General features: G+C 38.0%; 1 protein-coding gene across 3 annotated transcripts in view; it reads right to left on the minus strand.

Moving 5' to 3' along the window:
• Nucleotides 1-9,576: 9,576 nt before the first annotated feature.
• Nucleotides 9,577-15,485, minus strand: part of PPP2R5E (protein phosphatase 2 regulatory subunit B'epsilon) — a 144,586-nt gene continuing 138,677 nt past the window's right edge. For all 3 annotated transcript variants that reach the window (XM_035720203.2, XM_025442881.3, XM_025442882.3), the window contains exon 14: nucleotides 9,577-14,392. In XM_035720203.2, the coding sequence (XP_035576096.1) occupies nucleotides 14,293-14,392 (100 nt within the window). In that variant the 3' untranslated portion in view covers nucleotides 9,577-14,292. The remainder of the gene's footprint in view (nucleotides 14,393-15,485) is intronic.

Below are 15,485 nucleotides of genomic sequence, written 5' to 3' on the forward strand. Positions count from 1 at the left end.
GAGACTTTCACTGCCTTCCTGGGTGTCGCTGGCTACAAGCACGAAGTGGGCAGGACGACAGCTGCTGTGGCCATCTCCATGGGGGCTCACGCCTGAGGCCTCCTTGAATGATCCTTCAAGTAATGGAGACAATTCTAGAGGGGTGCCCGCCACACCTGGCCACCAGGTTTATACAGGAGCATCCAGCCACTTGTTCCTGGATGGTGGCAGCAACCTGTCCTCCACTTTTCACTTTGGATTCTCAGTTTTGTCTTTAAAAAGCAATCAGGAAAAACCCAGTGAGCTGTTCACTTATGACATGTACACTTTTCTGCAAGGCTATTATACTATAATCAGCGGCAAAGACGGAAGGATACGTGCAATTTTGGAGTGAAAACAAAGCTCCAAACCTGATGCGCTTTTTATTCGTGAGCTTTTAAAACGCTTCTGCCCAGCATTCCCTTCTGTCTCCCACTGCTGTAATTGAGCTAACTGTTCACGCCAGGTTTTATGAATCTTTAGAGGTTTCCCTCTGTGATAATTCCTCATCAAATTACCAATAATAAGGGAGCAGGACTACACTCCCACGACGATCCCTAGGGATCGTGACCTTTGGGCCTTCAGATTTAGAGGCTGGAGGAGGGATTATGAGAGCTGCTCTCAGACTCCCCAGGCAGCCCCTGTCTGGCTGGGCTGGGGACCCTCCCCTCCCGCAGCCAGCACCTGGCTTCCCAAAGAGACCCTGCGCTTCCGGAGCCCTCCCAAGGGAAGGGCTTGCCTTTGAGGTTCCACAGGCTTGATCTGTTCAATCACCATCATTGACACTTCAGATGGCTCCCTGTGTGAATTCACTATTGTCTGAGGCACTCCAGGTGCTGAAGTGCAATGCAGAGCAGTGATAATGTCCTTTTGTGTCAGTGAAATAGCCTGTAAATGCCTAATTAACACCATCTGATGTTCACATTTCCTCATTCAAGCAAGCTAGAAGGCTATGTGTGCCAGCTTTCTTTCTAATCTGGGACGCAGTAAACAGTGGCACGGGTCAATTCCTGACCCTCGCATTCTTAAAAGCTCAAAAACAAAAGTTATGTCTTTGAGGGGATTTGAGCTCCACATGTTACTCTCTAATGCTTGACCTGGATCTGCCTTATTCTTCTGTATTATAATTACTCTGGCCTCAGAGAGAGCTCCTTTTACACCAACAGGCATGTCTCAATCTGCTGCTGAGGTTGTCTCGGTCTGGTTCACTGAGCTTTTGAAAACAGAATGCACACCATTTATTTGACCTATTTTTTAGGCATTGAGACTTTGGTGGTGAAAGATAGCTAGGCTTCTTTGCAGGATCACTCTCTTCTCTCCCCTTTTGACTGCTTTTAGCTAATTCAGACTCCTTAAACTGTCAGTGGTTGCTCCTACATTTCCAATTGCTTATACTGCTATTTTTGATTTAGCAACTACACACGTTGATAATAAGGAATTCGCTTAATTTTGCATGACTTATGCCTCCCATCCTCCTAATACACTTATATCACCATTTTAACTGTATCAGTAATCAGGGATTGTATTAATAAAATCAGGGATTGTATTAATAATATAATGAATATTCTTGGCAGCCTAGAAACATACAGTGGCATCGTGTACCTGTGATATCACACACTGAGAGAGGAGCATCATGTCTGAAGCTGCCTTCCAAATAATTCATAACTTCAACTTAATTATGAGAAAATAGCAGAAAACCCAAATTGAGGGACATCCTAAAAAATAACTGACCAGGGCTGTTCAAAAGTGTCAGCCATGGGCAGCCCGGGGGTGGGGGGTGGGTGGGGGTGGGGGGGTGGCTCAGTGGTTTAGCGCCCTCTTCAGCCCAAGGGCCTGATCCTGGAGACCTGGGATCCGGTCCCACGTGCGGCTCCCTGCATGGAGCCTGCTTCTCCCTCTGCCTGTTTCTCTGCCTCTCTCTCTGTGTCTCTCATGAATAAATAAATAAAATCTTAAAAAAAAAATGTTTTTTAAAAAGATGTCAGCCATGAACAATAAGGAAACACTTGGGATTTTCAGGGGGTGGGGTGGGGTGGGGTGATTAGTAGACTTGTCAATAAGTGTAAGGGGGTATCTCACTGAAGTTTGGAATTGCATTTTCTTTTTTAAGATTTTATTTATTTATTCATGAGAGGCAGAGACACAGGCAGAGGGAGAAGCAGGCCCCATGCAGGGAGCCCGATGCGGGACCAGATCCCGGGACTCCAGGACTCCAGGACCACATCCTGGGCCAAAGGCAGGCACTAAACTGCTGAGCTACCCAGGGATCCCCAGGAATTGCATTTTCTTAATGATTAGTGATGTTGAGCATCTTCTTTGGAGAAATTCAAATCTTAGCCCAATTGTAAATTGACTTGTTTTGTTGTTGTTGAGTTTAAGAAGTTCTCTGCCTTTTCTGAATATCAAGCCTCTATCAGATAATAAGATGTGCAAATATTTTTTCCCATTCTGTGGGCTGCTTTTCTACTCTATGGATAGTGTCTTTGGATGCACAAAATATTTTACATTTTCATCAAGCCCAATGTGTCTATTTTTTCTTTCGTTATCTGTGTCTTTGATATCATAGCCAATAAATCACTGCCAAATCTAACGTCACAAAGGTTTTTGTCCCATGTTTCCTTCTAAGAGTTTTATTCTTTAAGGTCTTACATTTGGGTTCTTGATCCATTTTGAGTTAATATTTTTATATGGTGTTAAGAAATGGTACAACTTCATTCTTTGCTATGTGGATATTGTTTTCCCAGCACTGCTTGTTGAAAACAATGTCCTTTCTCCATCTAATGGTCTTGGTATCCTTGGCAAAATCATTTGGCCATACGTGTGAGGGTTTATTTCTGGGCTATTCTGTTCAATTGGTCTTTTATGTGTGTCTTTATGGCAGTACCACCATCCTGCTTTGATTATTGTAGCTTTGTAGTAAGTCTTAAAATCAGAAAGTGTGTTTTGTTCTTTTTCAAGATTGTTTTGTCTATTCAGGGTTCCTTGAGATTCCACATGGGTTTTTATTTTTTAAAGATTTTACTTATTTGTTCATGAAAGACATGGAGAGAAAGGCAAAGACAGGCAGAGGGAGAAGTAGGCTCCTTGCAGGGAGCCTGATGTGGGACTTGATCCCAGGACCCCAGGATCATGACCTGAGCCAAAGGCAGACACTCAACCACTGAGCCACCCAGGTACCCCTCCACATGGATTTTTTTTTTAATGGATTTTTCTATTTCTACAAAAAACTTCATTGGTATTTTGATAATAAGTGCACTGAATCTGTAGATCACTTTGGGTAGTATTGACATCTTAACACTATCAAGTCTTCTGATCCATGAGCATGGTATATATTACCATTTATATGTCTTCTTTAATTTCTTTCAGCATTGCTTTATAGTTTTCATTGTACAAATCTTTGCCTCCTCAGTTAATTCCTAAGAATTTTATTCTTTTTGATGCTATTTGTTATGTGGAATTGTTAGTGTTTGTAATTTCCTTTTCAGATAGTTCTAATTTTTTTCCTCTAAATGTTTTAGTCTCTTAAATCGGGTAAAAAACAAACAGAAAGCACAGTTACAAATCATTGTTATGATAATTCTAGCTTTTATAATTGCCCATGTCCTTACCTTTATTGAGATCTTTCTCTGTACAGCTCTGGATTATGGTCCGTTGTCCTTCCATTTCACCCTGCAGGACTCCCTTGAGCACTTTTTGTGGGGCAGGTATAATGGTCACAAATGCCCTCAGTTTTTATTTATCTGGGAATGTCTTAATTTCTCTCTCTTTTGAAGTAGTTTTCCCAGATATAGAATTCTTTGTTGATTTTTTTTTTCTTCCTTTTAACATTTGAATGTATTAGCCCACTTCTTCTGGCCTCCAAAGTTTCTGATGAGAAATCTGTTGATAATCTTGTTGAGGATCCCTTGTATGTGATGATTTGCTTCTCTCTAGTTGCTTTCAGTATTCTCTCTTTCAAGATTCTTTGTCTTTACAGTTTGATTATAATCTTTGAATTCCTTTTACTTGGAGTTCATAGAACTTCTTGGAGATTTCTTTTCAGATCTTTCATTAAATTTAGGAAGTTTTCAGTTTTTATTTCCTTAAATATTCTCTGCTCTTTCCTCTTTCTGGAACTCCCATGATTCATATGTTGGTCTACTAGTGGTGTCCCACTTATGTTCTATTCACTTTTCCTCAATCTTTTTACTTTCTGTTCCCTGGCCTCAATAATTTCTATTGTCCTATCCTTGAATTCATTGATTCTTCTGCCTCCTCAAATCTACCTTTGATTCTCTCTACGGAATTTTTCATTTCAGTTATTGTAACTTTCAGCTCCACAATTTCTTTTGAGTTGTTTTAGTTTTCTCTTTATTGATATTTCCATTTTGCTCACATTTTATTTTGATTTTTTTCACACATTCCTCTTTATTTGAGCACCTTTAAGACAGTTGTTTTAAAGTCTTTATCTAGTCTTTATACTTGCCATTATGTCTTTTTCATAATTTATTTTTTTCTTGAATGGGCCGTATCTTCCCTTCTTAGTATGCCTTGTAATTTTTTTGATGAACATAGCCATTTGAATCTAATGATGTGGGAACACTGGAAATCGGATACTCTCCCTTCTCTAGGGTTTGCTCTATTTTGTTAGTTTTTGTTTGTTGTCATTTTAATTGTTGTACACTGTTTCTATGCTGAGGATCAGTCTGGCTTGTAAACTTAATGTCTTCCCAGGTCTTTTACATGTTTTTCCTGGGGCTTTTGTGGTCACGTTCCAATTTTCCATGCATATGCAGTTATTTTTAAATGTCTTGACCTTCAATGGCTAGCTTCTAAAAGGGGGCAAAGCAAAACATAAAGGAGAGCTAAAAAAGGCTCTCTAAATCCTCTGGAAGTCACTTCAGTTAGAGGGGAGGGACTTGGAAGAATGGGGGGAGATGCAAAACCAATGGCTGCCTGCCTTTTTGTGTCTTGGTGATCAGAAGCAGCAATCAGCAATTCAAATATGCATTTCCAACATTTGGAGGACAGATCCCCCTTTTCCCACCCTAGTGCCTGCGTATTGTATGCAAGTTGCTCCAAGAGTACATGCCTGCCATGTGGCTGGGGTGGAGGATGGGTAACTGCTACTGTAATAAATGCTGAAATTGATCAGAATTAACTGTCATTTACCCTCCACAACTTCCTCTCCAATTTGCAAGCCTCCAGTAGACTCCAGAGTTCCAAAACAGTTACATCAGACAGATATTGCCAGTGTAATTGTTGTCTAGGTGGGAAGACAGATTCCTGGTGCTTCCTACTCTGCCACCTTCCCAGAGTCTTATAAAACTAAATGTATACTTCCATTTGACCCTAAAATTCCCCCTTAATATATCTGCAAGAAAATTAGAAACATATCCACAAAGAAAACTTGTACAAGACCATTCATAGCACCTTCGTTCACAGAAGCCAACAATTGTAAACAACCATGTGTCCATTAACAGGAGACTGGATAAACTGTGGTATATTTGTATAATGGAATACTACTCAACAATATAAAGGAATAGGGGGATCCCTGGGTGGCTCAGCGGTTTGGCACCTGCCTTTGGCCCAGGGTGCGATCCTGGAGTCCTGGGATCAAGTCCCGCATCGGGCTCCCAGCATGGAGCCTGCTTCTCCCTCTGCCTGTGTCTCTGCCTCTCTCTCTCTCTCTCTCTCTCTCTGTGTCTATCATAAATAAATAAATAAATAAATAAATAAATAAATAAATAAATAAAATAAATCTATCTTTAAAAAAAACAATATAAAGGAATTAATAGTTGACACATGCATCAATGTGGATTAATCTCCAAAATGTGTGTAAAAAAAGCCTTACACAAAAGAACACATACTGCATGATTCTACTTTTAGGATATTCTGAACAGGCAAAAACTAATCAATGGCGAGAAAAGGTTACATTAGTTCTCTCATGTCAGAGAATGTTAGGAATTAACTGGGAAGGGGCATAAGGAAGTTTCTGAGATGATGGTAATGTTCTATATCCTGGTAAGAATTCAGATTATACAGATATATGGATTTGTTAATTCATTTCACTGTATGTAAATTATACCACAAAATAATTGTAAACGAATATTAAATTATTGATACACATGCTAAAATGGTTAGGAGTAAAGTTTACTTAGGCCTACATTTACTTTGAAATGCATTTTTAAAATAAAATGAATTAATGGATGGATCAAAGATAAATGGATACAAAGGTGATAAATGCCAATGTGGTAAAATGCTAATGGTTAATATATAGCATTCACGGTAAGATTCTTTCACTTCGGCTTTATGGTTAAAATTTTCATAATAAAATCTGATGAAGGGGGAACAAAGGCAGAACAATAGGTAATCCCATCAGCATAAAACTTTAAGATTTTAAGAGTATAATTATGCTGAGATGTACAGTAAAAGTTTTCTTGAAGACTACAAAAAACCTTTAAAACAAAATATGGTAAATTCACAAAATGTAGAATCATTTCATAATAAAAAGAAATGAACCGCTAATACATGCTACGTGAATGGACCTTGCAAACATTATGTCAAGTTGAAGAAGCCCATCACAAAAGGCCACGTATTGTATGATGCCAACTATATGAAAAATACAGAAGAGACAAATCTATTGAGACAATAGGTAATGGCTGCCTTGGGCTGGGGGGCAGGGACTATGTAGGAAGGGACAGTAACTGCAAATGAGTTTGAAGGGTTATTGTCTTCAGGTAATGAAAGTTTTATAAAATTAGTGGTAGTGGTTGCAGAACTATGAATATACTAAAAACACTGACTCACTTACTTTAAGTGGGCAAATTTTATGGCATGTAAACTCTATCTCACTAAAGTTGGCTTCTCCAAAACACAAACACAAAACAAAAAAATTTGAATAGTGATTACCTTAAGGGAGAAACTAAGGATTTAAGGGTGAAAAGACATTTACTTTATGCCTTTGAGAATTTTTTCCATGAGGATACAATATTTTTTCAAACAATAATTCAAAGAGAATACAACTGACAGTGCAACAGAAAATAAGGAGTGGAATGCAGGGCCCTGCAAAGAGGTGTTAGCCAAGATTGGAAGGGACCTCTTCCTAGGGTGCTGCGGAGAAGCCCGTGGGGACAGGTGCTAAAACAGCTAAGTTTATGAGTCAGACTGAAAAACTGAAGCATGTAGCTAATAATCTCATTTTCTACTCAAGTTAAAGTAGAAGGGGTTGGGATAAAGAACTTGAAGTTTGGGGTAGCTCCTAGAACAGAGTGGTGAGTGGAAATGCAAGGATGAATGAAATAGTTATTTCTTGCAAGAGAGAAAATTTCAGTCTTTTACGGGGCATAAAACTTGAGCATGTCCTCAGAATAACGCATCCAATCGTACAGAGATCACTGTTTTGTGATCATTGCTCCAGAGAGCAATTTAGAGTCAGAATCTTCCTTCAGTCCTTGGTATTTGTGTGAGCTCACAAAGATTACTTAACATCTCTAAGCCTCAGCTATCTTATCCATACAATGGGCATAACTTCTATCCCAGGATTGTTGTGAAAATCTAATGATGAATATAAAATTCTGCATGATATAAGGCATACAGATTTGATAAATGGCAGCTATTGTGATTATTTGTTCATATTTAAGTCATTACCATAAACAACACTGACAATTATTGCCGGTAAATAATTCCAGGTTTCCATGTGTCAAGCTTCGTGTTAATTGCTTTATACATATTATCTAATGTAATACAACCACACTATAAAATAAATACCATTTTGGGACACCTGGGTGCTCAGTCGGTTAAACATCTGCCTTCAGGTCAGGACATGATCCTGGGGTCCCGGAATCGAGTCCCTTGTAGAGCATGGGGCTCCCTGCTCAGTGAGGAGCCTGCTTCTCCCTCTCTCTTTGCCTGCTGCTCCACCTACTTGTGCTCTGTGACAATTAATAAAATCTTTAAACAATTTTAAAGGAATAAAGTAAGTATCATTTTGCCTGCATTTTACAAAGGGAACTGAGGCTTAGATCAAGAAACTTTCTAAAGCCACCCAGCTGAAAATAGCAAGAACTCCAATGATGCCAAGGGTCTCTGATTTCCAAGTCCATAGTCTTCATATTGGGTGCTCCAGCCAGAGACAACTTGTCTGAGAGCTTTGGCGAGGATGAAGGGAGCCGTGCCTGACATCCATCCTGGTTCTGAGCCCTTACATCATCTAGTAGTGGCAAAGTTTGTCTCAAATTACATGATTAATTCAGAGTATGATCTCAAAAGAGGTGAACTAGAGAATAAAGAAACAGAATATCTGAACATCAGAGTGTGGGCAAGACTATGAACAGAGCCAATCGATAAACACTGGTCCAACCAACCAATAAATGTATGTATCTTATAGCAGACTTTTAGGTTTGGGGGGCAGCAAGGAGCTACGAGACTTTTTTTTTTAATCTGCCTTTTTAAAGAATTATATAATGAACAAGTATCATTAAAAAATTAAATTTTAATTCCGCTTAGCTCTCCCATAGTTTGGTCTCAATTAAAAAAAATACCTAATGTGAATTTGATCTAATAGAAACCAACAGGAGACACTATTATATAAAAACCTGGGAAACGAGAATTGGACTGTAACATTTACTTTGTCTCCATTATTATAAATATTTATTTAGAGTCAGGAGGCAATATAATACAAAGTTATATATTCCATTGAAACAAACTTAAGATTTCTTTTAACCCTACAATTCTGTGTGACCAGTTTCTTCTCCTTGTAACTTGCCAACAGGGTGATCTTCAGATGTTACAAATGGTTGTTTTGAAATACAAAACTTGTTGAATTTACAAGGTTTCTCCTTCCCCAACTCAAGAGTTTACCTGAACATTAAACACTGATTACATAGTTCCAAATCTGATTATTTAATTAGCCAAGAGAGATCACACCTAAATCAAATGCTTTAAAGCACTGATGAAAGATGACACTCCTCTTGTTCCATCAGTGAGGTCTATGTTCCCTCTACTTGAATCTGAGCAGACCCTGTAAATGCTTGACCAATAAAATATGACAGAAGTAATACCATGAGTTTGTAGGCCCAGGCATCAAAGAATTGGCAATTTCCCCTTCCTGTCATTTTTAGAACCCGGTTGCCACACTATGAGGAGGCTCAAGGAAGCCCCATAAGGAAACTCCTGTCTTGAGAACTGAGGCCTCTGGCTGAACTCCAAGGCAACAATCAGCACCAGCTTGTCAGCCATGTGAGTGAGCCATGCTGGAAGTGAATTCTCCTGCTCCTCTTGATTAACCCAAGTGCACACTTATTGCCAAGCCCACCCAAACTGTATATTTTGAGCAAAACAGTTAACTGCTGGGGCCATGCCTCTAAGTTTTGGAGTAGTCTGTCGCACAGCAAGACACTGGACCACTCTCCAACATTATATCCCCCTAATCACAACCAATTTTCTCAAGATGAAAGCCTGAATGTACCAACCTATTGCCTCATAACTAAGTTGTTCAAATCTATTATTTGTATGGCTCAAAAGGCCACAGGGGTCAGAAACAGCAAACAAACAAACAAACACAGCCAGGCATCTGAAAACTCTTCACTGCTTCTTTATTAGGATGCACCCACAGTACAGAACCTCTCACACGTCTGTGAAAGGAGAAGGTTACATTTCCCTTTGGGAGCACCTTCATTTTTGTTTCTGTTACCACTTTGAAGAAAGTAAATCATTTTCAAAGAAAGACATTTTAAACTCCAAGTGTTTAAGACCCAGCTTGCATTTTGTTGTGTTTGAAAAGGAAGTAGCATATTTTAGCCAGAGCTGGAGGATTGTTTTGTGGCATTTTAATTTTGATGTGGATCAGAAGTCTTCATTGTCTGGTTGAACCAGTCCATAATTTTCATATGCAACTTTTCATATAAAAAATGTTTCATTTTTACCTCTACCCACAAACAGATGCTGTTTTAAACACACACACACACACACACACACGCGCGCGCGCGCGCGCGCACACAATTAAGTTTAAAACCAATATGAATCACAGCATTTCTAACAGGAAAAATAAACTTTTGCTGCCCTCTCCTGCTAAAACAATGAAATACTAAAGTACCAAAAGATTTATGAAGCTAAAGCGAAATTCTCAAACCAAAAGCAATGGATATGTCATTCTCATTATACCTCAATCAAAAATCAGACAACAACCAGAAAATGTATTGGTAATATTTATATTTGAAAGTTCCCCACTGATACATGAGGTCTGGATTACAACTTATTTACAATAAGTGATTTCAAAAAAAAGTAAAGACAGGGAAGGGAAGGGAAGGGGAGGGGAGGGAGGGAGGGGAGGGAGGGGAGGGGAGGGGAGGGGAGGGGAGGGTGGATGGGAGGGAAGAAAGGAGGGAAGGGAAAAAAAGAGGGTGGGAAGGAGGCAGGGAAGAAAAGGAAACCTATATTCATAGACATCATAAAATGGGATGTTTATTTCCAAGAGAGATACTACTGCTGCTATCGTGCACAAGAAGCAGCACAAATTAACATTCCACTAGATCAAAATTTGCTCAACTTTCTCTCAAGATGCACAATCCTTTTAGATTTTCAAAATTAAATACCAAGAAATAGAAAATGCGTTGCCAATATGCCTACTACAAAAATCCTTTGTGGGTCATTCCTTAACTTCACTCAGAGAAGCAGCTGAGCCAGAATATAAAAATAAAAATATCGATGTGCAAATAAAATACCACTGATCATGTCTGGTGCCACCTTTTTGCTATAGGTGGCATAACTTTGTGATAACATTGGTTATAGCATCAAAAGAGAGAATCTCTTCATTTCCTGGGCCAGCTCAGTGCACCTAATTAAATTGGGAAAGAACAAAACAAGAGAAAAAAAAAAAAAACACAAAAAACTCTGAACACTTAAAAATGCCAATAACATCCATACATCTTCCCTTCCCCACCCCACCCCAACCCCCACAAAAAAATAAAAAAGCTTTTAAAGCTCTAAATATACTTTTTTTTTCTTTCCATAGTGTGATTGAGCCTAGGGCTATACACATTTAAGTATAGCAGGTGCAATTACAAACAATCCTGGCTCTGCACCCTGGACTGTCCCACGCATAGAAGGAGGTACAAAATAAATTAAACCCTTCCATTTAGGCAAGCAAGCCCAAGATGAAGGAGCATAACCCTGCTTGTGAGTATCCAGCGGCATCAAGGGTATTATTTATTTCTTACTTTTTTTATTTTTTATTTTATTTTATAAAAAACAGATGTCAGGGAGAGCAAAATATAATAAAATTTAAAAGAACGAAAACTAAACACTGAAGGGAAACAACTGGGGACACTTGCACAATGAGAAAAGGAATGCATGCTTGATTCAAAGTATGAGATGGGTCAATTCACTCACATGGTTGTTCTGGGCCAACAATCCAGGCCCCAGCATCATTCTAAACCACAGGGTTTGGTTTGGTTTGGTTTTGTTCTTCCAAAGACACTCTTTATCCTACCCCTGAAACCAATATGGTAGGGATGAGGTTGGAGTGATCATCACTGACTAACTATAATATTTGCTATTTAAAAAATATATTTATATATAGTTCTGGAAATTATGAAGCGAACAAAATATAACACAAAGATGCATTTGTCACAATTAACTCAAGTTGCAGCAACAGCAGAAATGTGGGGGGGGGGGAGAGAGAAAGAGAGAGAGAGAGATAGAGAGAGCTGCTGTAAATGCAGCAAGTACAGCCTTAACTATGTCACATAGTGCAACAGTCAGATTACCTCAGTTTCTCTGCGTCACCGGACACAACATGACAAATGTCACATTGTCACTTTCGGTTAAAATAGAAAAGACAGTGTTTCTTCTCAGAAGTTGCCCTATACATTTTAGACATAGATTTATAATTGCTTCTGTATGTCTAAAATTTGGCTTTGTTCTTCTCAGTTTGGAATGATCAACATACAGAATTAATATCCAGGGTATCTGTGCAGTCCTCACCATGACTCAGAGGTTGGGAAAGGTGCAAAACAGGGTCCTCGTCTTTCTCATTTCAAATGACTGCATTTCATTGTAATGGGCAGAGATATTTCATAAACCTGTGCTTTTAATGTCTTCTATCTAAAAAGATGAATTAATGGCAAACAAAGTTTATACAATCAAAAACAAATGTAATAATGCACAGTAAAACTAATGGGCTCAAATCAAAAGGGCTAAAGGAGATGATTTGTTACAAATTTATTTTTTATCTTTAGTGTTTGAACTTGCACCTTTGCTCCAGCACTTTTAATTAAGTTGTTTCGTTTCGGCAGCCTCTGCCAGCTTTACATTGAATCCCCATTAATGTTTTTTTTTTTTAATCTCTTCATTCCATTAAACCATGTTGTGTTGGGTGTTGCATATGACTCTTTTACTGCTGTTTCTTTTTCAAAATTAACATAGCCAAGTTTTGTTTTTGTTTTACAGAGTTACTGAGATGACAATATCCATAATTAGTTGACTTTTATGCAAAAACTGTGACCTGATAATCCTGAAACACTTATAGGGGAGAAAGGTCAGCCTTTTTTTTTTTTTTCCTTTTTCTTAGAAATAATGAAACTGCATATTCTACTTTATATTTAAGTGGAAGGAAGAGAATATACAAGTCCATATTGATATTATATTTCTATTAAGAGCAACAACAGTTCAATATGTTCATGTTTGCTACTATCACAATTCCATACATGAACACAGAATCAGCTCTATGCCTTGAATACTGCTGGAGATGATGGTTTAGGATTATCAACTCACTGCTGCCACGTCCATAACAAGCAAAAGCATCCTGAAAATAAATTCCAAAACACATATCTTTCAGTACATAATAATGCAACCGCATCAGGTAAGTACATACTGGACACAAATTTCATCAGCATATATCTCCCCGAAATGTAAGATTCCTCTTTTAAATACAAAGCAGAGAGCCAATAAGATATATGTAATACAGCCCTAAATTTTGTTTTTTGTTTTTTTCTTAAACAATTTGGTCACAATGCACCTTTGATATAAAAGCATTTTTAAACTTTATTATTAATACTCAGGACATTAGGGATTTTCAGATTTTTTTCAGTAGCATTTGTAGAACCACTTTTGGTAACAAATACAGTAGTTAGGAATACGCATCCAATTCAGAATGCATAGTAATATTTATCCTGAATCCTTTCCGGCTAAAAACAGGGCTGGCGCTGTGATGAGATATAGAACGAGAATCTACAAAAAACACTGTAATATGTTTGTTTGTTTTCCCAGAGGCTACATCCTCTTTTGCTGGAATACTTTATAAATACATATTAAAAAGTAAGGCAACAACTCCAAACAGTCCAAGCTGTTTGCTCAACTCTCTTCCCAATTAGATTCACAATCCTGGCAATCAATTTCATGGTTGTACTGTTTAGTGTTTGTCTTTCTTATTACAAAATGGTCCAAAAGGATGTTTTCTGACATTTCTCAAACATCTCTGGTATGTATGTTCAGTGATGTATGCAACTAATACTGGTCGGGTACTGAAGCCTAGGATATCCCAGTGCCTGTTTTCAAAGGATTCAAGACATTGATTTGGATTCACCATAAACTGATGCATGAATCCAAAATTCCCTTCCCTACTATGTTTATCACCTCTTCTCTTTTACTCCTAATTTTAAAACTAAAGGAGTACCAGGACTACCTGGTTACTGGAAAGATGTTCACTCCAGTAAAACAAGACTTTTATCAGGGACCTTTACAATTCCTGGCCCCATTCCACATGGACATTCAATTCATGAAGATGTGCAAAAGGAAAAGATGTTAAATTACAGTCAAGTTATCCAGAGGAGGATGTTATACAAACTTATAAGGAAATGACAGTCTTTTTTTTTCTTCCATTACTATAAATACATTTAACAGCTTAGCAGAAAGACAAGCTAAATTTAAGATTGTTCACATTTGAAAATTGTTTCATACTCTCTGCTAAGGATAAATAAGGAACTCCTGATAATAGAATTTTAACATAGCAATTTCATCAACATATCTTTGAAGACTGCTTTTTGTTTTTTAAAGAGGGTTAGAACAATGATTATGTTTGCAAAGTTCTGAGAAGTCTATCTACTGTCCAAACTTTGGATTGAAGTCCTTATTTTTTTTCCTTTACTTAGAGACAGGTATATACAGTGCTGTTGTAATAATGAAACAAATGTGAAATCTACTGCAAAGTTGCACAATACAGAAAACTGTTGCTCCATCTTCTACTACATAAATGTGTGACTCCACAGGTTAGTGATGTTGCTGTCATTATTTCTGTTAGGTTGGAATTATGCCATCACGTCTAAGACCTCTCTTTAATTCCAGATCCTCCAGTTTTTTCCACAGTTCTTCACGCTCTTTTTCTTTCTTTTTCTCACTGGGGAGAAAACAGAATATAAGGTAAACAACCAGGAAAGTTTGAAGAGATTATCTAATAATAACTGCCCCTTTGATATATTTTTTCCTCATGTAGGTTTTACAAGTAGTCTTCAAAAAGTTTGGCATTAAGCTTATGGGTGTTTTCTCTTTTTGGTTCTTCTTATCTTTGATCAAGAGTTTTATGGCATTCATCAATACAATTTATCCTGTGGGGCTTTTCTTCCAGATGAACTTTATGCTGAATTATTGCACATCTTTTATACTGACAACTTTATCTTCAAAAATTCTAAATATTTCTGAAATAGTTACTGTCATCCCATTCTTTCCTACTTTTCTCTCTCCCTGTAGGTAGGAATTTCAAAGTTTAACCACACTGTCATGCAACAGATACTGTCAAATTCTCCCCCAATTTCATTTTCACACAGCACTAATGCTGGCATATGTATCTAACAGTGCTAGTTATTTATTCCACCCACCATTTTCAGATTTGTATTAAAATTTGATCTGAACTGAACCTTAAATTTGGTGCTATCCAGAAGTGAACCCCTTCATGCAGCTCTTCTCTAATAGCACCAAATAAATCGTTTTTCTCTTTGCCTATTCCCACATCCAAGGAGAAGCCAATGTTTCCATCTAGTCAGTACAATCTTCTATCACTCATTTGACAAAATACTATCCTTCCTTTAAAAAAAATCCTGGTCTCATTAAGAAAGTCTGTTCATGGTAAGTCATTCTAATGCACCAGAATTAACTTTGCTGTGTCCATTCCTGGACCCCTTGGTCAATAGGTATCTTTTCCAAGAATTCGGTCTGTTTAGTTTATTTATTTATTTTTTTAAAAGATTTTATTTATTTATCCATGAAAGACACAGAGAGATGCAGAGGAAGAGAGGCAGAGACACAGGCAGAGGGAGAAGCAGGCTCCATGCAGGGAGCCCAATGTGGGACTCGATCCCGGGTCTTCAGGATCACGCCCTGGGCTGAGGGCGGCGCCAAACCGCTGAGCCACCCGGGATGCCCAGTCTGTTTAGTTTAAATGATAAATGATCAGAAAACAGTTTTACTACTAAAATTCATTAAATATGAATTAA

Source organism: Canis lupus, chromosome 8 (assembly GCF_003254725.2).
Source record: "Canis lupus dingo isolate Sandy chromosome 8, ASM325472v2, whole genome shotgun sequence".
NCBI classification, from domain to species: Eukaryota; Metazoa; Chordata; class Mammalia; order Carnivora; family Canidae; genus Canis; species Canis lupus.